Source organism: Sus scrofa, chromosome 5 (assembly GCF_000003025.6).
Source record: "Sus scrofa isolate TJ Tabasco breed Duroc chromosome 5, Sscrofa11.1, whole genome shotgun sequence".
NCBI classification, from domain to species: domain Eukaryota; kingdom Metazoa; phylum Chordata; class Mammalia; order Artiodactyla; family Suidae; genus Sus; species Sus scrofa.
In genome coordinates, this window is record NC_010447.5 from 29,842,929 (window position 1) to 29,866,118 (window position 23,190).

Below are 23,190 nucleotides of genomic sequence, written 5' to 3' on the forward strand. Positions count from 1 at the left end.
AGAAATCTTGGCCTCTTGTTCAAGATGATAGACTCAGCATAGGTATTTGTTTTCCTCTCTCCCAAGAGGCACATTTAAGGTGAGAATAGGGAAAATAAGCAGAAAGAAGAGGAAGAGGAAGAGTTAAAATGGAGAAGAAATCATTGCAAAGAGAATAGACTGGGGGAGGGGGTCTTGAGCAGACAAGAAACTTTAAACGGTTTTTTCCAAGGGAAAAAAAAAATGGGTGGAACTGCGTTAATGGGTACGACTGACTAAAGAAAGATGCAGTGCCAAATTTGTACCAGAGAAGTTGTGGAGATGCCCAGCAGTATTGTCAAGAGCCAAATGGGGGCCTGACAACAAGGTGTTCAAGTTGAAGTCTTAAGGACAGCTAGACCAGTTTTACTTCTTTCTCACTTTCATATTTAGAATGATAGATCATCAATTACTCACATGGAAAAACAAACAAACAAACAAACAAGGAAGACTGCTCTCCTAAGACGTTAAACAGCCTGTTCAGGGGAATTGCGGCTGCTGTTGAGGTGTGCTCTAGAGTAAACCATTCCCCAGTCAAGTATTCAGGGAACCCTAGGACCAACCCTTTTCCATCAGCAAATGATGCCTGTTTCCAGAGCTCCCAGCCAGCTTTTCTGCCCAGAGTTAAGACTAGTAAAGAAACAAACTCATCCTGAAAGCAAAGGAAGCTGTGTAGCTGCATAGGATAACAGACCCACACCTCCGTTCTTACATAGAAATGGCCAAAGACCACCACAGATATACACAGAAAACCAAAAGCATGAAAAACAAAAGCCAAGATAAAGAGAACAGTTGCCCCAGAGGAAGCAGAGATGTTTGAGAGGATAATAGAAAAACTAAAATAAAACAACTCTCTAACTCATATTCCCAGAGATATTTGAAATACTTCAATTATAAAATAAGAAAATGATGCTCTTAAAAAAAATCACAAAACACCAAAATAAACAAAATAACTAGAAACCAGGAGTAACGTGAAAAAATAAGTTGACAAAAGATAACTATGATTTGATATCATTTATGTAAATTATTGAAGATTTAAAACATGGTATGTTATTTATGGATATATACATGTAGAAAATGAATCAACACAAGTGTAGGAGTGGTACATAGACACTTAACAACACCAGGATATGAAGGAGTAGGAGAGAAAGTAGGGGGCAGTTCTGGCTGCAACTATATTATTTTATTTTGTTAGAAAAAGAGAAAAGCTGAAGAAAATATTTTTTAAAAGTTATTATCTATCAAATCTGGGTAGTTAGTGTCTATTGAATCACAGATGCCTATTCTGTATACTTTTGCATTTGTTTGAAATATTTGTAATTAAAAATTCAAAAATTGAAATACTGAATTAAAGAAAAATTTGGAATAATTATATAATAAAATCATGGTCTAAACAAAAAAAAAATGAAAGAAAAACATGACATGCCTCTTAACATGTGATACAATGTAAAAAAGGAAAATCTGGTTTTAGGCAGCCTGAGATTATGATAACGGGACTGTTGGAGAAGGAAATACAATCCCAGCACTCCTTAGCCCTGCAGTAATAAATGCATATATAGCTGTTAAAATATAAAGGCTATCTATGCATTTTTAGCTCTTAAAAAATCAATCTGTAGAAAAGCATGCAAAGGAGTGCCCATTGTGATTATGTCACTCAAGGATCTGCCATTATCTCTGTGAGGATGCTGTTTCGATCCCTGGCCTCATTCAGTGGGTTAAAGATCCAGCATTGCTGCAATCTGTGGCATAGGTCACAGATGCAGCTCAGATCCAGTGTTGCCATGGCTGTAGGCCGCAGCTGCAGCTCCAATTTGACCCCTGGCCCAGGAACTTCTATATGCTGTGGGTGCAGCCTTAAAAAGGAAAAAAAAAAAAAAAAAAAAAAAAAAAAGAAGTAAAAAGTAAAAGAAAAGCAGGCTTAATTAAGACTGGACATTGGAATGGGGGAAAGAGGAATCAGAGGGAGGATCAGGTCACTAAAGCCATGTTACAGAGGGAGAGTCAAATGGTATAAGCTATCCGAAAGTCTCACAGTCCTTCAATCATCAGATCGGTTTTTGCAACATCTCTATGTCAAAGGCACTGTTTTATGAGATTCGCAATACAGTGGTAAACAAAACAAACTCCCCACTCATGTTAAATTTACACTCTAGATTTAGAAGCAGACATTACCAAACAAGGTTGTAAAAGAATTAGAAATAATACAGCTATTGAAAATTGGAAGAGGAAAGGGAGGGCAGATTAATATAACTTTGAATACTACATCTTCATTATTCACAAGGAAGAATCTATTTATAGTTTCTAAACAGCACTGTTTAATGGTAAAAATGTTTTGTATCTGTGGAAATGATGGTGGAAATATTCATTACCTGTATCTGTATTGTCTAATACCATAACCATTAACTGTATGTAACTGTGGAAAACTCGAAATGTGGCTAGTGAGACTAAGGAACTGAAATTTTAATACTTTAGTTTAATCCATTTAAATTGTGACGTGTGACTGGTAGCTACTGTACTGAACAATACAGATTAAAATGAAGCCCCAGATAAAAATTAGAAACCTCAATAAATTAGCTACATGAACCACCAGTAGAGAACATAGATGAAACTAATCATGATCGAGAATTCATTGAATTAAAATGTAATTAGAAATATTTTGTTATCTTCAGATTCAAAATAAGTTTGTGCACAATAAAGACCATTTAGGCTTGGGTGATGTTTTATGTATGTATTTATTTATTTATTTAGTCTTTTTTAGGCCCGTACCCAGTGGCAGATGGAAGTTCCCAGGCTAGGGGTCCAATTGGAGCTACAGCTGCCAGCCTGCACCACAGCCACAGCACCACCAGATCTGAGCCGTATCTAAGACCTACACCACAGCTCACTACAATGCCAGATCCTTAACCCATTGAGCGAGGCCAGGGATCGAACCCTCATCCTCATAGATACTAGTTGGGTTCATTAACAACTGAGCCAAGATGGGAACTCCTTGGGTGATGGATTTTTTTTTTTTTTTTTTTTTTCCTTTTTGCCATTTCTTGGGCTGCTCCCACGGCATATGGTGTTTCCCAGGCTAGGGGTCGAATCGGAGCTGTAGCCACCAGCCTACACCAGAGCCACAGCAACACAGGATCTGAGCCGTGTCTGCAACCTACACCACAGCTCACGGCAACTCCGGATCCTTAACCCACTGAGCATGATCAGGGATTGAACCCACGACCTCACGGTTCCTAGTCAGATTTGTTAACCACTGCGCCACGACGGGAACTCCAGGTGATATTTTAATAATGATATATGATGTATATATATGAGCCTGGTTTTGGTGAGACAAGCTGGAGGTTTGCAGATCTACAGTTTTTTGTGGATAGTAATTCTCACAGCTCTACAATTCTAGGACCATATTTCAAAATTTGTAGCTTTTAGTTTCTCTGAAACCAGCATCTGTTAACCTCACTGACTGATATTTACCTTATCTCAAGCCAAATAATAAAACTCTTTATGAAGAGCCCCTGCTAACAAGAATTGTTTGAAGCTTAGAGCTCTGATTCTTGTCCAATTATTCTCTTTAGGTGACACTTCAAGTATAACTTTTATCTCATTTTTAAAAGGATGAATGTCTATTTCCTCTGAAAGACCCAAAAGTTTCAGTAGTAATCAACCAAATACATGCATGTAGTAGAAAATCAAACAGTGCAAGATAACTGAATTAAATGTTCCCTTTCAATTCTCCCCACCTCCGCAGATGATCTTGTTTAACAGGTTTTCCATTTAATTCTAAAAAACATGCATGTGCTAGGGAGGGATATGGAGGAAAGGAAGCAGTATAGTAGTCCTTGTTAAATTAAGAGTAAGAAAGGAGGGTCACTTTTTCTAGGGGTGGTGCAGATGGAATTGGCTTTAACTTGTTTATAATACTTTGCTAGTTTTGAACCTGCAACTTGTTTTTGATGATTTTTGAAAGGAAGGAGAAAAAGTTTGGGATAGCTGAGAAAGTTTTTCACAGAAGGCAGTTGATCTGAAACATTTAAATTTGTGAACAGAACACTACTTTTGGAGAGCTGTGTCATATAGACTCAGAGCAGCTTTATTACACTACATTATGAGTGAGGAGGAATAATTCTTTCTATTGCAATCTAAAAAAATCCTCTGGTGTACATGGTAGCATGTCCCAAGGATCTACTAATAAAAAGCTAATAATAAAACTCTTATATTTGAGATGTAAATGAACATACCCTGGATTTGCTTCACATGATAGTAGCATATACCACGTATACCAAGTTATGTCTGCAGATTAATTTGGTCTGATGGTTGGATAAGCAGAACTTCCATATTCCAACTTGCCAGCATTAGTTACAGTACCTGTAGTTATTTTGCTATTTAGAGATGAAACTTCTTTGAGAGGAGAACCTATTTATTTATATTTTTATTTATTTAATTTTTTTTTTTTTTTTGCCTTTTCTAGGACTGCTCCCGAGGCATATGGAGGTTCTCAGGCTAGGGGTTGAATCGGAGCTGTAGCTGCCGGCCTACGCCAGAGCCACAGCATCGCGGATCCGAGCCGTGTCTGCGACCTACACCACAGCTCACAGCAACGCCAAATCCTTGACACACTGAACAAGGCCAGGGATCAAACCCGCAACTTCATGGTTCCAAGTCAGATTCGTTAACCACTGAGCCACAAGGGGAACTCTGAACCTATTTATTGAATGTAGGATATTCTTGATGATAGTAATAGGCTAATATCGAAAAGGTATAATTTATGTTATTGGAAATAAAATGATAATTATCCCATATCCCACCTCATCAAATAGAAACAAATGGATGTTTTGGGCATGGGGTGAGTCAACTCTGTTTATGCAGGTTTTCGCATGACTTTTCTTTTAAAAAAGTGTATGGAATGCATCCAAAACAAGTAATATTTTGTTAGATGAGAAGACCAAAAGGGAAATCCTAGAGAAAGGAGGATGGATGATCTTGCTTTAATGTCAAAACTGACAAAGACACCCCCCCCTTTGCTCAAGATAATTTTCTCAACAAGACCCAGATTGCTTCAGTCTTTGCCTATCACCCTTTGAAGCACTTTCTTTATTATTAGGAGTGGGGGCAGGGTTTCCTTTGAGGATTTTTACAGCAGTGAAGAGTTCCTCCTTTAAATACTTTCACATGATGAGGGAATTCCGCTTTCAAAGTGCTGTCATCACTGTGGCTTCTCTGCCATAAGACGATTTATTCTTAGGTGAAGGTGCTTCTTAATTTGATTGTCAATAGGACTTACCTTTCTGATGGATTCTCTTTCTGTGGAGCTTGGCTTTTCTGAGAGACCTAGCAAAAGAGCTCAACATTCGTTTTTGTTAACCGTATTGGTGAGGTTGACTATGATTCTCTTTTGAAAAGTGTTTCATCACTTACAGTTATAGACGTCAGCATGGCTCCTCCTTATCAGCCTTCGCCAGTTGAGATGTGGGTGGCATGTCCAGTATTCCATCTTGAAAACTGCAATTCTTCTACCGTGCAGAGGGACACCATGCATTTGGGGATGTTTGGTGTCTCTTCCAATGTTTAAATAACACCATGGTAAACAACAAATACAATATTCAAGCATCAAGAGTTTTCCCAGAAACATTGAAAGGTTTGGAGAACCTTTACTCGTGTCATTCCACTTCATCCTGCTCAACTTTTGAATATAGTCTTCTGGAAAATTCTATAAGTATTTAATTCATGGAGGCAAAATGTATAGCTGTATGCTTTCATAGCTCATTTGAAAGTAGTTCCTTCCCCTCCCCCAAATTTTTAGTAAAATGATTAGTAAGCAATGATTCGCAGTTATTAGGATAGAATTAGAATTCGGAAACCCCAAAGAGAATTGACCATTTTCTCAATATTATTGCCGAGGGGTAAGCTCCTAAGTCTTTGTGGTTGTTTTAGATAAAAAAATAAAAAAATAACTCCTCTATGTGCCAAACTAGATTACATCATTTACATCATTGCCGTTGGACTTTCCCTTTGAACAGTTTTCTTTAGAAAGTGAGAGAATCTGTGTTGTTTAGGGTACATTCATTATCTGCTTCCACCTAGAGGCCCTTAAGTGCAACAGTATACTTATCAACTAATCCAGACTGGCAGGAAACATATTTCTTAAAACCTACGACTTCCTTCCTGCTAGAGTGTTCAAATGATTGACATCTCCGCCTTTCATTGAGGAAGAAGGACGTGGAACATAAGACCAGGGGCCTTAAACTAAATCAGAATATTCAGATTCTAGTTTTTACTCTCCTATTTCCTGCCTGAGTAACTTTTGGCAAGTAACTTATCTTTCTGCTCCCCCATTCCTCTCCACTACCTCCCAAAACCTCTGTAAAGTGAGCAACCTAAGATGATCATCATGCGTTTTTACCACTTTAAATAAAAAGTTTACTTCACCTACATAGATGGGCTTAATTATAGTAATTGAGCCAAATCAGGTGGTCCAGTGAAAAATTAGCATTGATATTCCTTAATCTGGTCTCCAAAGAGGAATATAATTGTACTCTTTCTCCTGTGCAACTCTGTGATGTACTGTCATTATTCACCCCACTTTCTTATTTAAAGCTTGTTGAAAATCAGATTAATAAACATTTGAGCTCTGCCTCTGTGCTGTATACCATGGTAGAAATTCTCATTACCTAAGCAAGGAAGAAAGCATGCAAACAAATCACAAATCTAGCGTGATAAGTAGAACAAGGTAAATATACATAAGATGTAGAGGCAGCGTAGGGAGTATATACATATTCCTCTGTACCTATTTTAAATTCTAGAAGTGGGAAAATGTGTATATGGTAGAGGGAGGTAGCTTTATGGTAAATTTTTAAAAAACCAAAACCTCCTAACTATTTACCTGTTTACTACTGAATCAAATATGTTCCCTTGTAATATTAGTTGCTATAAACTGTAGTCAAATGAATTATGACATGAAAGATTAATAAGGCAAGATCTTATATTTTCTTTTCATAGATAAATTATTTTTCAATGTCTTACAACATCACCACCAAACTTCTCTTTAGCAATTGAAATATTTGTCATTGAACAAGGAAGAACACCTAAATGTCGCAACTAATCATTAAAAACCAAATACTATAGCCTGGAATATATTCAAAATCTCTTTGAAATGTAGACATGGGAGAAATGAGTTTTCTTAAGGATACTGATATTTCTTAGCATAATTAAGTTTTGTGGAATATTATCTAGTATCAACAAAGTTAAGGTTTTCCTGGTGATTTGTAGCAATCTTGAATTCAAATCAAGGAATTGAAAAGTGCGTAAACAATGGGGTGTGAAATCTCGCACTATGAAAGCTATACTTTTGCATGGTGGAGGATGCTTGGGGAAGTTTAGCATAAAAACTTGACCTGAGCTAATTTGTTTTGTTTGAAACTGGAAATCATATTGTTGAAATTTGCATTCTGTTTTCTTTCAAGAGGTGTATTTTCATAAAGCTCTCTGTCTTTAAAGAGCTTCCTCCTTTCTGCAGGAAAGATTTGGCTTCTGAAAAAGAAAAAAAAATGTAAAAGCAGTTCGGCAACATTGCACCTCTTTCATCAATTTGGGGATGCAGGTTTCAGCACAGTAACTCCAGACATTTTTCTGGAAACATGTAAAAGCATGCCCAAAAGTACTGAATATTATAAAACCCATAAACATTGTACACCCATAAATATGTGTACAACCAGAGTTTCTCAAAACTGTGTACCTATTTTAAAAATCACTAGAATAAATGAAAATTGGAACAAGATGCTATTTGAGAGAAGGTGCTACCTAGAGATGCTATATGACTCTCCTATGAAGTGAGCAAGATGCCCATCAATAGAAGCTATGCTTTCCAGATAACGGCTCTCAAGAAAGTAGATAAAGATGGAAACAACAGCATTTAAAAAAAATATATTTTAACCATCCAAACTACTGAAAAGGCCTGCTTCCTAAAGAGACATGGAATAGTTGAAAAGTTAATAGCCAGATCAGTTGGACTGTGTTTTGGGAAACATCACATTGTAAGATTCATAGTGCTCAGGACTGTGCCCAGTGACTCTGAAGATAAGAGAAAGATGAGAAAGTGGTGAGAAAGAGCTTTATAAGTTCAAGGACGCTCTAAAAAACTCCTGGTCTCATGAAACTTAAAATCCCAATGTAACTGTAATCTCAGTATGAGTAAAAGTTTATTCTTAAAGATAGTTGCACTCTCGCAAAATATATTGCCTTTTGGTCTTTGACTTTTTTTTTTTTCAGATTGAAAAAGTTAAGCATGATTCATACTCTAAAGATTTCCATTCTATGCTTAGTATTTCTTTTAAAATTGCATTCTAACCCAAGGCTGTGTATCTCCTCTGTTTTGGTTCTTTTGCCTGCTGTAACCCAGGTTGGCCTTCATTCCATGATGTGATCAGTTCTGAGGCAGTCACATTCACAGACGACTTTTCCTACGGGATGCACAGGGTGGAAACCAGCTGCTCTCAGGTCAGTTAACCCACCTGAAAACCCCAAATACTGCTCACTCTGCATTGCAAACACTTTTAAGGCTCCTGGTTGTGCTAAATATAGCAACTAAGGCCAAGTGACCCATCACAAAAGGGACAGACAAGCACAATGAAGTCTCTACCAAGTCCTAATGATATTGCAGTCTTGAGGAGTTTAGCAAGCCCAATTACATGTCAGTCATTGGCTTCAACACTATTAAACAAAGTCATTGGTAAGAAAAATCATCTTCAATTGACTCAATACAGTGGAGAACAGGCCATTCTTAGGGGATGTGAAGATATCATTATGTGGCCTTACATAATCTGACGGTTAGGTAATCCCCCTCTCCCTGCACTTCTGTGCACTCATTGTTCAGCCATAATACCTCTAATGGTAATGATCCAAACACGGTCAACAAAGACCCCAGAAACAGCTCTCCATGGGTGGATGTAAGGAGGGTGTTTGGAGAACGGCAGGAGAGGAAGTTCAGTGGCGTCTGTGTGAGGCAGAGAGGGAATGCGTGATGAGGTGATTCCTTCTCTGCTCCTAGAACTAGGCCCATCCTCCTTTCCAAGGATGTTCTCATTCGTTCCTTCCGCTCTACTCTAACCAAAATAGTGCTGGATCTAAGGGGGAGAATGAACACGTGTTGAGGAGGGGTCAAAAATACAGTTGCCTGTCATCCCAGTCAAGAGACTTGAATTTTGTGTTTAAACGCAGAGACATACCAGAACTTTCTTGCACACAGACTTAGGGCAAGTGCTCATTCTATTCTAGAGTAGGTAGTCCTGTTCTAAATTGTTTGGAATAAGTGAAACATAAAGTCTTAGTATTGCGATGCTGAAACTCATTGATACTACGGAGTATTTTGTCAGGGGATGTCTGTTGTGCAGGTCAGAGGTAAAGGAGGCACAATCAGGCAGCAGTGAGAGCAAAGGGATTGCCACATGGGCCTCCCTCGGCATTCCTCCACCTGCCCTTTCACCTCCTTCATCAGGCACAAGAGTTTTAGGGAGTAAGTGGCATATTTACTACCAAGTAGGGAGGGAGATTGGTTTGAACCTAACCATCTGATGAATTTCTGTTTTCTTTTATTTTTTAAAAATAAGACTGGAATTTAACTGTCTTCCACGTATGAGAACCACTCTCTCCCTTGAAAACTGGACTTTATATTTTACCTAAGTCACATTTTTGGTTCACTCTGGTTTCTCAGATATGAATTTTAGCAAGAGAGTGGTACCTTTTATTTATTTATTTTTCTTTTTTGCATGTGGAACTTTCCAGCCAGGGATCAAACCTGTGCCACAGCAGTGACAATGCTGGAACCTTTAACTGCTCCCAAAACGGTGGTACTTTTTGATGCTGGGTCTTACTCTCAGAGATTTTAATTAATTGGTCTGGGTGAGGCCTGAACATCAACATTCTAAAAAGCCGCCCTGGTGAATGTTCACAATAACCTTGTGAGTAGATATTGTCATTATCTCTCACTTTACAGTTGAGGGAACTGAGGCACAGGGAGTGCAATTACACTCGCGTAAATATTCACAGATTTAAGTGGCAGAACTGAGACTTGAATTTGGACTTTAACTCCAGAGCTCTTTGCGGTGCTCAGATAGATAGGTAGATAGGTAGGCAGGTAGGTGAGTAAGTAGATAGACAGATAGATACATGCCCCATAAAGAGTCATATCGAAATAAGAGAAAAAAAAAAAAAAAAACAAATCTTATGATCCCGCAGCAGTTAGTTGAATTCAATTCAGTTTGGGACTCAATTGAATTTTTATTGATTCAAAAAAATAATAACTACCGCAAAAACAAATTGATACTATGTTCTCAGGAGTTCCCGTCATGGCTCAGCAGAGTTCCCACAGTGGCTCAGCCAAAATGAATCTGACTAGCATCCATGAGGACACAGGTTTGACCCTCGGCCTCGCTCAGTGGGTTAAGGATCCACTGTTGCTGTGGCTGTGGCGTAGGCCCATGGCTACAAGCTCCAATTCCACCCCTAGCCAAAAAAAAAAAAAAAGAAAGAAAAAGAAAGAAATGATCTACTCAGGAATCTAAGATACTTGACAAAAAGGTAACTGGATAGGATGGTACATAGTAATTTGTAACTTAGGTACATAGTACTTAGTAAACTTCTAGGACTACTGGTTGTTTTTTTTCTTTCTTTTTTTTAAGCTGCCTTAAAGGCTATTTGTCACATGACTCCTACATTCCTTTTCACCGAAAACCCACTTTCAAACAGTGAGTTCTATGAAAACCAAATAAAAAAGGGACATTAAAAAGTGAGGTATAAGATACCTGCTTTCCTTCAGGCCCTGCTCTCTGATGCCTTTGGGACAAATTCTTGAAATTCACACTTTGAATACACTTGCTCCTTTCTCTATGCCCGCCACTGAGGTAACATCAGTAGGAGTTCAGACAAGATCATTTCAAAGGCGTCCTACGGTGACCAAAGAGGAACACAACCCACAAACCGTGCCACAACTAGGCAACCCTCCATAGATATCATGCTAACCTAGGCATAACTCTGGGCCCTTTGGTGAAAGCCCTAGGTGACTGTTGTTTATTCTTTGGGCTTTTTCTAACAATTGGATAAAGAACTAACACTGACTGACCTATTCCTTTTCAGCTTCTTTTCCCCTCAACTTTATTTTTCACATTTAGAAAGCATTTGACCCATTCTTCAAAGACTTAAATTTAAAGAGAAGAGGGAGGAAACTTTGTTCCTTTAACGTCATGTGTAAAAATACATGCTTTGAGAAATTGAGTACCATGTAGAAAATAATTGGGTTCTGGCCCCAAAGACTGTGTTTGCTGGAACCTCCCCAAGTGGACAGAGTGAGCGCGTCTGCCACACAGTATACGAAAAAGCCCACTAAACCGAAGTCTGCTGGGTGTCTTTCCTTTCAGTTTCTTTTCTTTTAATTTATGTGTTTGGCACATTTGCTATCCTTTCGTTTTACATTTTTCTTTAGTTTTCTCTTTTCCATGTTCTCATTCATCCTTTGTATCTTGACTTGGGAAAAAAACTTAGTGGTTCCCATAACTAGAGTAACCATTTGTATTTCACTTCCTAGTTTCTCATCCTTAACACTATTTTTCATTATCAGTTTATCTTCTTTTACCTCTGTCTTTTCATTCATGTATTCTCTTCACCTACTGGCCACTTCTTTCTCTCTCTTTTTTTTTTTTTTTTTTTTTTTTTAACTTTTGGATGGCGACATGGTGTGGGAAACTTCTCTGATTTGTTTTTTCTCTTTCTAAAATTCTTGTTATATTTTGAATTCACATGGCTTGTCCTTTCTCTGGACTGAATTGCATCAGAGGGGTTTGTGTTATGAAGACTCTCTTAGATGCTTTTAGTATCTTAGAGACATTCTCAGTTGGACGTGTTATGTGGGGTGCTTCTTTCCTTGTTTACCACAAGGAGCATCTAAGCGTGAAAACCCTTTTATTGCCAGTTTACACAAATAAACCAAGCTTGCATGGCAGAAACCAGTAGATTCCATCTGCCTGCCTGCCTGGCAATATGGCAATATTTTTTTTTTGTCTCCGGGTCTCTAACTCTTGCTTTAGTCCTTAAGATTCTTCTTCTCCTTCCCCTTCCCCTCCCCTCTCCCCTTCTCCCTCCCGCCTCTTCTTCTTTCCTTCTCCTTCTCTCCTTCTCTGCCCCCCACCCCCATCCCCTTCTTCTCCTCCCCTGCTCCTTCTCCTTCACCGTGATCTGGATCATACCATGCAGTGAAATAGGCCTCCTATTTGGGTAGGAGTTGTAAACATTAGGAGCAATACCTAGCACCCCTCTACACTACACTGTAATTTTTCCATATGTCTAATGACTTCTTAGGTAGTAATATTTTAGTAAAAATTTTAATTGAGAAAGTTAAGATTTATTCAGTACTATAATCACTTTTCAGAGAAATATTGCATCAGGTCCTTCCAAAAAGATCTCAGTGTGAGAAACCCAGCTCACTGCCTGATCTTTAAGAGAACAGCACAGAAAACAAGCAAGGGTGGCAGAGATTCTTCCCTGCCTTCATCAGGATTCCTGCTTGTGGTGGAAACTGGCTACCCTGTTACATTCTGATGCTTCTTGCAAGTATATTTGTTTTCTTTTACTATTCTAGTTACTGAGTTGAGAAATTATATTACAGCTATCTCTTCCAAAGAGGATCTTTTTATCTTAAATTTGCCCATTTTCCTGAGCAATTGTATCTTCCCCTGGCTATAGCGATTTCCTAACAATTTTCAGCTATAGAGAATTTTCCTGGCATTCCCATTGTGGCTCAGCAGGTTAAGAACCCGACATAGTCTCCGGGAAGATGTGGATTCAATCCCTGGCATTGCTCAGTGGGTTAAGGATCTGGTGTTGCCGCAAGCTGTGGCATAGGTCACAGATGAGGCTTGGATCTGGTGTTGCTGTGGCCGTGGTGTAGACCAGCATCTGTAGCTCTGATTTGACCGCTAGCCTGGAACTTCCATATGCTGCAGGTGTAGCCCTAAAAAGAAAAAAAAAATTTTTTTCCTTAATTGTATTTAATTTACATTTTTTGTTAGTTGTAAAATATACTGCTTCTATTCCAGTTTCACTGACTACTATGAATAATTGCTTGACAGCTTCTCCCTAATCCTTCAACCCCGCCTGTTAAGCAACACGTTGTCAGGAATAAATTCAGTGCAAAGAGGTAAGATTTGCCTGGTTAATGCTGTAGTTAAGCAAAGTAAGTCCTTCCTGGAAATACTTGGGGAATTCTTCTTTCTTTAGATCAAACCCCTACATCTGCCGCAAATGGGAGACCAATAAATCACTTAACTTTTGTAATAATCTTTAAGGAAACCATCAGAACCCTGAGTTTACCCAAGTTGGACTCTGTTTATGACTTGTAGCTATTACTGTTTGAATCTATGGTCGAGTCCCTTAAGTTTGTTTTAGATCATTATTGATTTGTTCTAAGTCAGACATATCAACAGAAAGGTAAATACCCACCCATACAAAGTATTTTCTCAAGAGTTACGCAGTTTTGGGTAAAACCCCAAACCTTATTAATCTTTTGCAGATGACAACTCATATATTGCTGATGATTAAAGATACCCATGTGTTACAATATGGTTCCAGACTCACAGCCCATCTCTCTTTTTCTTGATCTTTCAGTAAAATCATAATGCTAAACTGGTGACTTCACAATCATTTCCTTGGCAAAAGATTAATATCACAAGCACAGAGGAAAAGAGCCCTACTTACACACAAGTGTCTTCAATAACGGTGGGAGAAAACAGGATACTACTGGCAAAGTAAATTGCTTTTCTTCTTAAAGCTCTTTTCTCCTTCCCATCCTGCCCCATGTGCCCAAGTGTAAAAGCCCTGCTTTGAAACTGCTTCATCTTGTAGATCAAACACTTAAGAGAAAATGACAATAATAAAGCCCCAAACATCCTAGGAATAGCTGGGAGAAAACCCTCTAGGACAATTGGAAATACCTCAGTGCAGAAATATGTAACTGTGTTTAATACACTGTGTTTCTTATGCACATAATTGAGAATTGCAGTCAGATTTTAAGGAATTACATTAAATGTGACGCTCAATCACTTTTTTTTTTTTTTTTTTTTTTTTTTTTTTTTTTTTTTTGAGAGGGTCCTTTCCCTTGGTTTCCCGCAGGTTCTTTATTTGTCAGCTTTTCTGAGTGGCCAGCTTAGATGATAAAGGATTCCTATGGGAATTTACAATTTTTCTTTTGAACAATGCTCATCTCATGCTTCTTGAGAATGAGAGCTAGAATGTTTGGTCATGGTTTGTATTTTACCTGTAAAAGAAGGAAATACATAACCACTTTAAAACAACTTTCAAAATGCACACCAAAGATTCTACCCTGCAATAAATCATTAACAGCCGGTTTCAGAGATTTCTTCATCGGGCAACCAGTTTGTTTCAGTTACAACCAGGTGTGCCGAGAGATCCCAACACATTGCCAGTTGGCTGGGGCCGGGGAGGCAGAGCTCGAAGGCGGCTAAAGAAACAATGCATCACTGACAACTTTCATTCATCATCCCAGCCTTCCGCCAGGGCTAGAAGCTGGAAAGAATGGGCTCCATGTGCGTTCCCCTCAGGGAGGAGCCTTGACGGCCTGCGCACTTTTAAAAGAAACCGGGTACTGATCTTTTATGGGGGACTGGGTGTACCTGGGAGGAGGCAGACATGCTGCTGTGGGGTTAGGTTTCCTTCAGACAAATGGCCTTGCCACTTTTCGGGCAACGGTGGGCATCTATGTCGTGGCTCAGATACATGAACACCTTACCACGTCTTGAAATATTGCTCCTCCCTCAGTTCTCTGAGCCTGGTGTGAATCTTCCAGAACACCTTCTGCAAGCAATACGAAACGTAGCACTGTTGTTCTTAGGGGACCCACACCTTTTCTGAGGGTTTCCCTACCCCGTCACTAACCCATAGAGTTGTTTGCAAATGAGGTTTGTTGCCTTTTCCCAACTATAATTTATCTTCCTCATCCCCCTCTCGTTTTCTTTTGCCTGGATTAAGGACATCTAGAGTCTGTGTTTTTCTTTCTGTTTTAACCGAAAGACTGTTTTCAGATTTAGCAAATGAAACCGAAGATTAATAACCAATTCAGTCCAACAGATTAAATTACTTTAATTTGGATTTTTAAAAAACGATTTGGGAAATAAACACCACTAAATGGCTTCAAGTATGCTGTTACTATGCTTTATTTTTGGAGTAAGATAAACAGAACTGCTTTCTAAGTATGCTTGAGATGATTGATAAGGGCAATATCATTTATTTTTGCCCAGATAGCTGTATTCTCTCATTAAGAACAAAACAAAACAAAAAAACACCACCAAAAAACCTATCTGAGGCTTTTATGTGCAAACTCCATCTCTCAGATGCCAAGTGATCAAAGTGCCGGAACTGCACGTGAGATCAATAATTGTGCACACATACTGGTCACTGAGAGCACCAGTTCCTGTTGGCTTGCACGCTGACTGTTTTGGCAGGCAGAAATAGGTGCTTTCCTGTGTCCATTGGGTAAGCATATGTATTTTTGCTGGTGCATCTTAGCTGCTGATGCCTGAAAATTTGGCCTCAATTGTTTATAGAAAGGAAAAGCAATCTGAGCTGTCACCCTTGATATTACCTAAACCGGCATAAAATGTGGTAAAATAATGCAAGATTTGTTTTTTAGGCCTGTTTCATATTTTCCAGGCAATAGATCAAATCGGTTCAGGGTTCATTTTTAGTTCTTTAATAAGCTGACACAGTATGTTGGCAGTAAAATAAGAATGCACTTTTAACATGGAAGTGCCATATAGTCAAAGTTGCTATTTGTGCTATTTATTAATAACGAGAGAACCCTCGAGAACTGCGTTTAGCACTTTCAGTGGGGAAACTGAGATTCTAGTCTTTCCATTGTAATGAGCACCATCCCTCACTTCTTTCTCCTCATCTCCATTTGGTGTGGAGGGACAGAAAAACCCCATTCCCTTGTCAATTCCTGCTTTTTCTGCAATTTATGTGTTTTATACATCAAACAAGCACAGTGAGAATTAATAAATCATCTGTATGCCTCTTCTCTCATGTTCTTCCGTAAGTCTTAACTCCTCCATCTGTTTGAAATGGTAGATACCTACTCCTTCACTTCCTCCAGGCTCTTATCCCAAAGTCATGCAGGGAACACCACCTGACTACCAGCTTTCCTCAAATGTGAGCCCCCAAGCTGACCATTGATCTCCCTCTCTTTCTTTTTGCTTCTTAGCATTTGTTTCCCCCTATTATACGTTACAGTTCCTTCCTTCCTTTGCATTGTCTGTCTCCCCCATGAAGATGTGAGCGCCATTAGCCATTGCCTGTACCTCCCAAGTCTGGGACAGTGCCTGGCATGTAGCAAAAACACCATAAATATTTGTGAAATGAGTGAAGGGGGTCATTTGCCCCAGGCTGTGGTTTCTCTGCCACATGATGAACGATGCGTTTTCACAGCCTGTTTGAATGTGGTGCTCTACTGTCTCCATAGCCTTCACCCCCGTTCCCGCTGAGAAAGGGTGGGAAATAGGTAAGTGTTGACCTGCACTGTGTCTCCTGGAGCCGTAGCAGCAGACTGGTTCGTGCGGGGCTCTGTTCGGTGAGCCAGGTTTTTTTGGAGACACATTCTCTAGGCTGGATTTCTCTTAAATACCATCATAATCAACCATCTCTCCTTTTTTCTCTGTCAGGACTCTCTGCCTATCCCCAGCTTTTTGGATAGTCAGTGGGTACAGATTGAGCTTGAAAGCTTATTCCTTCTCCACAAGATCCAGTTTGAGCGGGTAAAGGAGCCCGCGTGGCACTCCACCTACGGGAAGCCAGAAAAAAAAACGATTGTGTGGACTAGGGATGTTTCCATTTGCCACACTGCAAGACTATAGTCCCGGTGACCGTGACATAAATCTCTTGAGCCTTGCCATTGCTTTGCTGGGTTCCAAGAACATCCAGTGCCTGTCTGATGTTAAGTTTTACTGCCCATGAAAGCAAACATCACCTCCGTCATGGCCAGTTAAACAGTATCTTTTACAGGGGACCTCTGCATATCTGAAAGCCACCCATCCAAAGCCAAAAGCAATGGGGGTGGGGGGCGGGTAGAAATTTTAGTCTGCCATGTTTCTTACAACGGGAGATGAAGGGTCAACTCAATTCATAAAATTACTGCAGTCATTTTTTTTCAGCTGGCCGAGAGGCTTCACAGATCAAAAAATACAGTGGCTCCTAAATGATTTTTGATATGCACAATTCTGGTATTTTTTTTTCTTCTCAGCATGTGGTGCCAAGCTTGCCAGAAACCATCCTTGCAGCTATTGACAGGCAGATTAGAAACCATCCACCGTGGTTTCCATCGTTCCTCTACAGGCCGCTCATCCATTTGAACCGCTGAGTGTGAGCTCCCCACCAAGTCTGTTTTGTACACGCTTTGTTCGCTTACTTTGTGCTCTTCTCTTGCAGTGCGGTGCTCACCTCGGGCACATTTTTGACGACGGACCTCGTCCAACCGGCAAGAGATACTGCATCAACTCAGCGTCCCTGTCTTTCACGCCTGCGGAGAGCAGCAGCGCAGGTGGCAGCGAGGGGGACGGCCAGGCCCAGACCAATAGGGCCGAGCTGTAGAGGCCGGAGAGCCGGCGGACAAGTGCGCTTAAGGCGCACCTACCATGACAAACCCAGTATCCTCTATCTCAGCTCTATTTTTTCAAAAGTAGGAGGGCAGTTTTATGCTATTGATATTTTTCTTCTTCTGCTAAACAGATGCCCTAGCCATCAGTGCATTTTGCTATTGACTAGATCGGGAACTGTTCATACCTTTAGTGACCCTTGGAGAGAGCTCTGTGAGGCTTCTTCACCAGCCACTCAACTACTGCTTGGCATTATTTTCTTTGCCCACATAGCTTCTTTTTTGTTGTTGTTGTTGTTGTTGTTCTCCTTGCTTCAGAGGCAGAAGGTGCTTGGCCTTCAAACATAAACATCAAGATCTCCTCTGCAGTGCGGGACCCAGGGCTGGGAAGGCAGGGCTTTGAGACCTGGGAGACATATGGCCGCGAGGCATTTGTGCAGATCCACCTAAGATAAGGATGGAGAGATGTCTTATGAGACTTCTTAGCTTTGTGGAAAGTTTGAGCTAAGGTCGTTTATTCTCACTAAAAGGGTGTGAAGGTCTAAAGTCTTTCCTTATGTTAAATTGTTGCCAGATCTGAGAGGGCGCACTGAGTGTTGTGGCAGAGAAGTAAACATTACCTCATGGTTAGGCCCTTATTTTATTTTATTTTTCATTGAAAACATTGGAATGTAAGGCAACTGTAAAAGGTTGAGCCCCGTTTTGTCCAAAGTTCACACAGAACACCTGCCATGGCCTTTTATAAGTCTGTCCCTCCACACCTAATACCAGATGCAGCTAGCAGGGCATTTTGGTGAATTCCTTGTGTAAAATAAAATATTTGGGACAGCACACTTCATCAAGGTAGCAGACGTAAGAGAGAGCAGAGAAGGCCAAGGAGGAAGCCTGGGTAACTAGATGTCCAGTGCTCTGCAGAAGGGCTGACAAGATACCACAGGTAAAGAACGGAGCCCGGAGAGAAGGGGCCAGGGACCTGGTGCACAGGGCTGGCCAGATGACCTCTGGAAGGACACTGGGGGTTAAAATAGACATAGCAGGAGCTCATGTCCCACCCTTCCCGCTCATCTGCTCTGTAACAAGGGACAAACTATTTAGCTTACTCTTTATGTATATAACACAGACTTAACAATATCTGTAAAATAATTGACACTCTCAGGGGAATATTACTATATTGCTATACAATTATGATCAGTTTTGTAAAAATTAACTGATCTGGTTCTAATTGCCTCAAAGGCCGAAGCCCAGACATTTGAAATGGAAAGAAACAGAGAGGAGGTTAACTTAGCTGATTGGTATGGAAACAGTTGGGCCAAGAGCCAGAAAATTTTCTTTGTAGCAACATGGCTGGTTTTACTCTAAGAAGCTCTGCTGGTGGAAGTATAACATTTAGTCTGGTGGGCTGGATGCCATTGTGCACAGTAAGGTTTTTATAGCTCCAAGCAGGGGTAACATTCCTTGGTATTGCTGCAGCCAGGTGTGAAGGTTATGACTGATATATATTGTGTTTGTAACCTTGAATGCTAATCCTGAAATGTAGTTTTTTAAACATATTTTTGTAAATCTTTGAAAGCTTATGAAAACCGATGTCTTTCCTTGTAAGCACCAAGACCAAAATAAGGAAGAGGGACACTTGACAATCTTAAAGAAGTAATGAGAAACTAAAATGAAAAGTTGCGATCAGTCAGAATGTTGGTATGGTCACGTCCATATCCTTCTGTGTCTCTCCAGATACTTCCTGGTGAGGCGCTGACATCTTGGTGACTCGTCATTGTCACATGGGCCACACGGAACTTTGCACTTCCAAATACATTGTGCTCTTCCTCTTTCAGCTCCCAGATGTTTCACCTCAGGCTCTGGGGTCACTCTGGAATTCGCAGGTTTCACTTCCTTCTAGAAGTGAGATGTAGAATTTAAGATCCTTGAAGCCTCAGCATCCAGACTATCCCAGAAGTCTTTCTCAACCTTGCAGAGGGTGTCCTGACATTGCCTAGTAACCTGAGGATCCCTAAGAGGTGGGTCCCCCAGGACACGCCTGTCCGAGCATGCAGTGCATCCTTCAGGGGCTCACACAGTACTTCTCGTGGCTCCAGCTCTAGGTGGTGGCCTGCCCCAGGGTTTGCTGGACTCGAGCACAGTTTTGGGGTGGACAAGGAAGATAAACGGTGGCCTTCTCCCTCTCCCCAGAGACTCTAGATTCTCATTGTTCCTCCAGTTTTATTGTAGGGCTTAACATTCCCCTCAAAAAGCTCCTCTTCTAATGCTTACTCTTTGTTTCAAGGAAAGCCTGTTTTTCTTCTACCACATTTTCCAGCATCAACTTTAAGAAAAATGCAACATCCATTGAAAAAAAGAAAGTGGGGTGTATGCACATGGTTTAATTTCAGATTGCTTTTGAGTTTAAGTGGTATCAAATTTCAGTATATTTCTGTCTTATGTTAAAGAAATATATTACTAAAACGTAAGTGAGCAATAATGTCAGCTGTCAAGCACTAGATTTATTTTTGCAGGATATGGAGTGCAATGAACTGAGTCAATATGGCGAGGTGTATGTGATCTGCAGGAGTTATGCCATTTAACGTAGGAAATGTGTGGGACTTTCCCCTCTGCACTCCAGCCCTCACTGTACCATTAGGAGACGCAGGTTTCTTTGCTGGAGTGTAAAAAGTTATGTCCATACACTCATGTAGAATGGATCTGAAGAAAGCAACATTATATATTGTGTTAGAGAACATTTCTATGTGTTTAAACTTTTCACTTTATAGATGAATTATAACTCTTAATGCAATGATATAGCAATTTGAAAGCCTCTCCATGTTAACTGAATTGAAAATGCCTTGCTTTAAATATGGAATATGATGAAAGGGATTATCTATTTTTGCCTTAGATAGCTTTGTAATAATTTTTCTCCAAGCGATTCAAATCTTTTGAAAAATGACATGAAATTTTCATTAAAAACCCTTTTCCTATGTTTGTTGTATACAGAAATTATGCAATAAAATTTCTTTATAAAAAGGTTTTCGTTTCTGACTTCTGAAAACTGCTCTCATTTCTCATGCAGATGCATTGGAGTTTGCCATAGGCTGCTCCGTTTACCTCCCTACCCAGCTGACATGTCTGTAGTTTGGATAGAGGGCATTTTATCTGATGGGGCATTTCTAAGCTGGGGCTCTGACAGTAGGGTCTAGTCCTACTCTCCATACCCCAGACCCCAGGAGAGGCCTCATGGACTTTGGCAAGTTGTGTCTTGCTAACTCTGTAGGTGAAAAAGCAGGAACGATACCATTCTGATACTTAAGCTTCTGTTAAAGGAATTTGACAGTAGACTTAGACTGTTGTCAAGGATTGGTCTCTAGGGAAATATGTTAGGAGTTCCCCTTTGCTCACACGACCTCACCTTGAAATATCTCTAACAGAAGAGTTTCTGTATAGTATTATCTGTTATGGAAATTTTAGTTTAATTTTTGGTTAGTTCCGTGGACTTGTTTATTTGGGGAGGAAAAGTGAGGTGATGAGGAGGAGTTTTGTTTTTCAGCTAATTCTGTGAGTCATATTCCTGGGATCCTAAAATTCACAGGCCAGCAATGTCATGGAGTGTACCTTAGAACAGTGCTTCTCTTTAAGTGTGGTCCCCAGACGGCAGCATCAGCCTCACCTGGGAACTTGCTACAAACACAAGTTCTGGGGCCCTGTCCCAGATTTACTGCATCAGAAGTTCCAGGGTACAGCCTTAGCAATATATGTTTTAGCAGTCCTCCTTGTGATTGCCGTGTTTGCTCAAGTTACAGAACCACTGCCTTGGAACTGTCAGTGAGAAAATTAGCATTAATTCTAAAAGCCTTTCTAGCTGATGCTCCAAAATGGCTTGTTTTGTCATCACTGGTTGTCTTTCTATGGAGATGGGTCCAACAGTCTGCTCTTTAATCATGTGGATCTGTGGGTCAGCAATGTGTTTTTTCAAGCCAATTGTCTTTGAAGTGGATGCCTTGGCAATGGAAGCTTAAATCAGGCATTTGCATTGCAAAAAGAAAAGCCAACTGTCAAGGCTTGTATTACAATCCACCCTGTGATGCTGAAACATCATAGTCACGAGAAGACGACGACATGAATGGCCTAGGGCCTAGGGAGCAAAGACACTAAAAGTCAGGTGTAGGGCATGTTGTAACCCAGAAATTGCACATATAAATAGGATTACGGTAGCAAGACTATAATAATTATACTGGCCATAGTCCGAAATCCTGTCTGTACCCATTGTCCCAAACTTGAAAAGCCAAGCCATGCAATAGGTTAGTGATCTCAGGGGTCCGGGAATCTGTTCAAAGATATGGTAAGATTGTGGAATATTTTAACATCTTGGGCCATCTGGTATAAGTAGGTTTGAACCTCTCCTGAATTGGCAGATTGCTCCATATCTCCCTGAACCAGTCTCTTAGTCCTGAGAACAGATCAACTCAGTTAAAGTGTTGTGTCTTATTTCAGGAGGCTGTGACACGGGTGGGTTCTCCAAGTTAGGTCCATGTGGTAAAAGTATTTGCATCAGGTATTTATTTATTTATTCATTATGTTTTTCTTTTTGGCTGCGCATGTGGAAGTTCCCGAGCCAGGGCTCGAACGCGCCACGGCAGCCACACAGGCTGCTGCAGTGACAATGCTGGATCCTTAAACCCTGCCACAAGGGAACTCCTGCATCAGGTATTTAATAAGAGGCAACTTCCACAGAAACAAAGAAACAAAACACACACATCAAGGTTAATGATTGGAGAGATTACAACTCCACTTACTGAGTTCTGATGGTAGCTGATCGAGATTTCCTGACGGTGGGTTCAAAGCATCTTTCGAGGGAGTAAGGCAGACAGTGGCAATCTGATAGATTTTCCTGGTTTGCAGTTTGAATGTCTCTGGTGGCTTTTTGAGTGTTCTACATAGAAGTAGGCATGAAGATTGTCCACATAGGAGTGAGGTGACTTCTTAAAGTTGTCCACATAGGAGTGAGGTGACTTCTTAAAGTTTATATCAAGTTGTCCCACTTTAGCTTGCATGGCTCTGGAAAAAAAGGGCAGTTTTAGTTCTCAATGATTCCAAGTCAGTTAGGTGGAGAAAAATTGAAAATGTTAGTTTGAAGAGTTGAAGCCAGATAGTGGAGGAAACAAGAATTCATTATCTGGTCCAGTGTGTTTCCGGTAGGAAACAAAACCTGAAAGGCAATGAACAGAACTGCATCCAATATCCACAAGTGTGCATTGTGGTTTCTATTGCAACATGATTTTTCTCTCCACAATCATCCCTATTTCTATCAACGATAACTGTAGTAAGACTAACTTGTTTGCAAATTAAGTCTAGTTGCAATAAACTTGGCCTGATTATTTACATATAAGTCCAGTAAGAACAGTGATAGACCATAAAAGCTCTTTTAAGCTTGCTTTGTTAGAATCATGTATAAGAAATCTGAGACCGAACTTTTAAAAGCCTCTCTAGGCTAGGAACCAAGCCCCAAACTTGCCATTAATTGTGCCTGCAGTATCTAGGGACTTGGA

At 40.1% G+C, this 23,190-nt stretch overlaps 1 protein-coding gene across 3 annotated transcripts in view; it reads left to right on the forward strand.

Annotated features, from left to right (window-relative positions):
- MSRB3 (methionine sulfoxide reductase B3) overlaps window positions 1–20,673 on the forward strand; it is a 167,778-nt gene extending 147,105 nt beyond the window's left edge. For all 3 annotated transcript variants that reach the window (XM_021091955.1, XM_021091957.1, XM_021091956.1), the window contains 2 exons: window positions 8,408–8,505; window positions 17,494–20,673. In XM_021091955.1, the coding sequence (XP_020947614.1) occupies window positions 8,408–8,505; window positions 17,494–17,655 (260 nt within the window). In that variant the 3' untranslated portion in view covers window positions 17,656–20,673. The remainder of the gene's footprint in view (window positions 1–8,407; window positions 8,506–17,493) is intronic.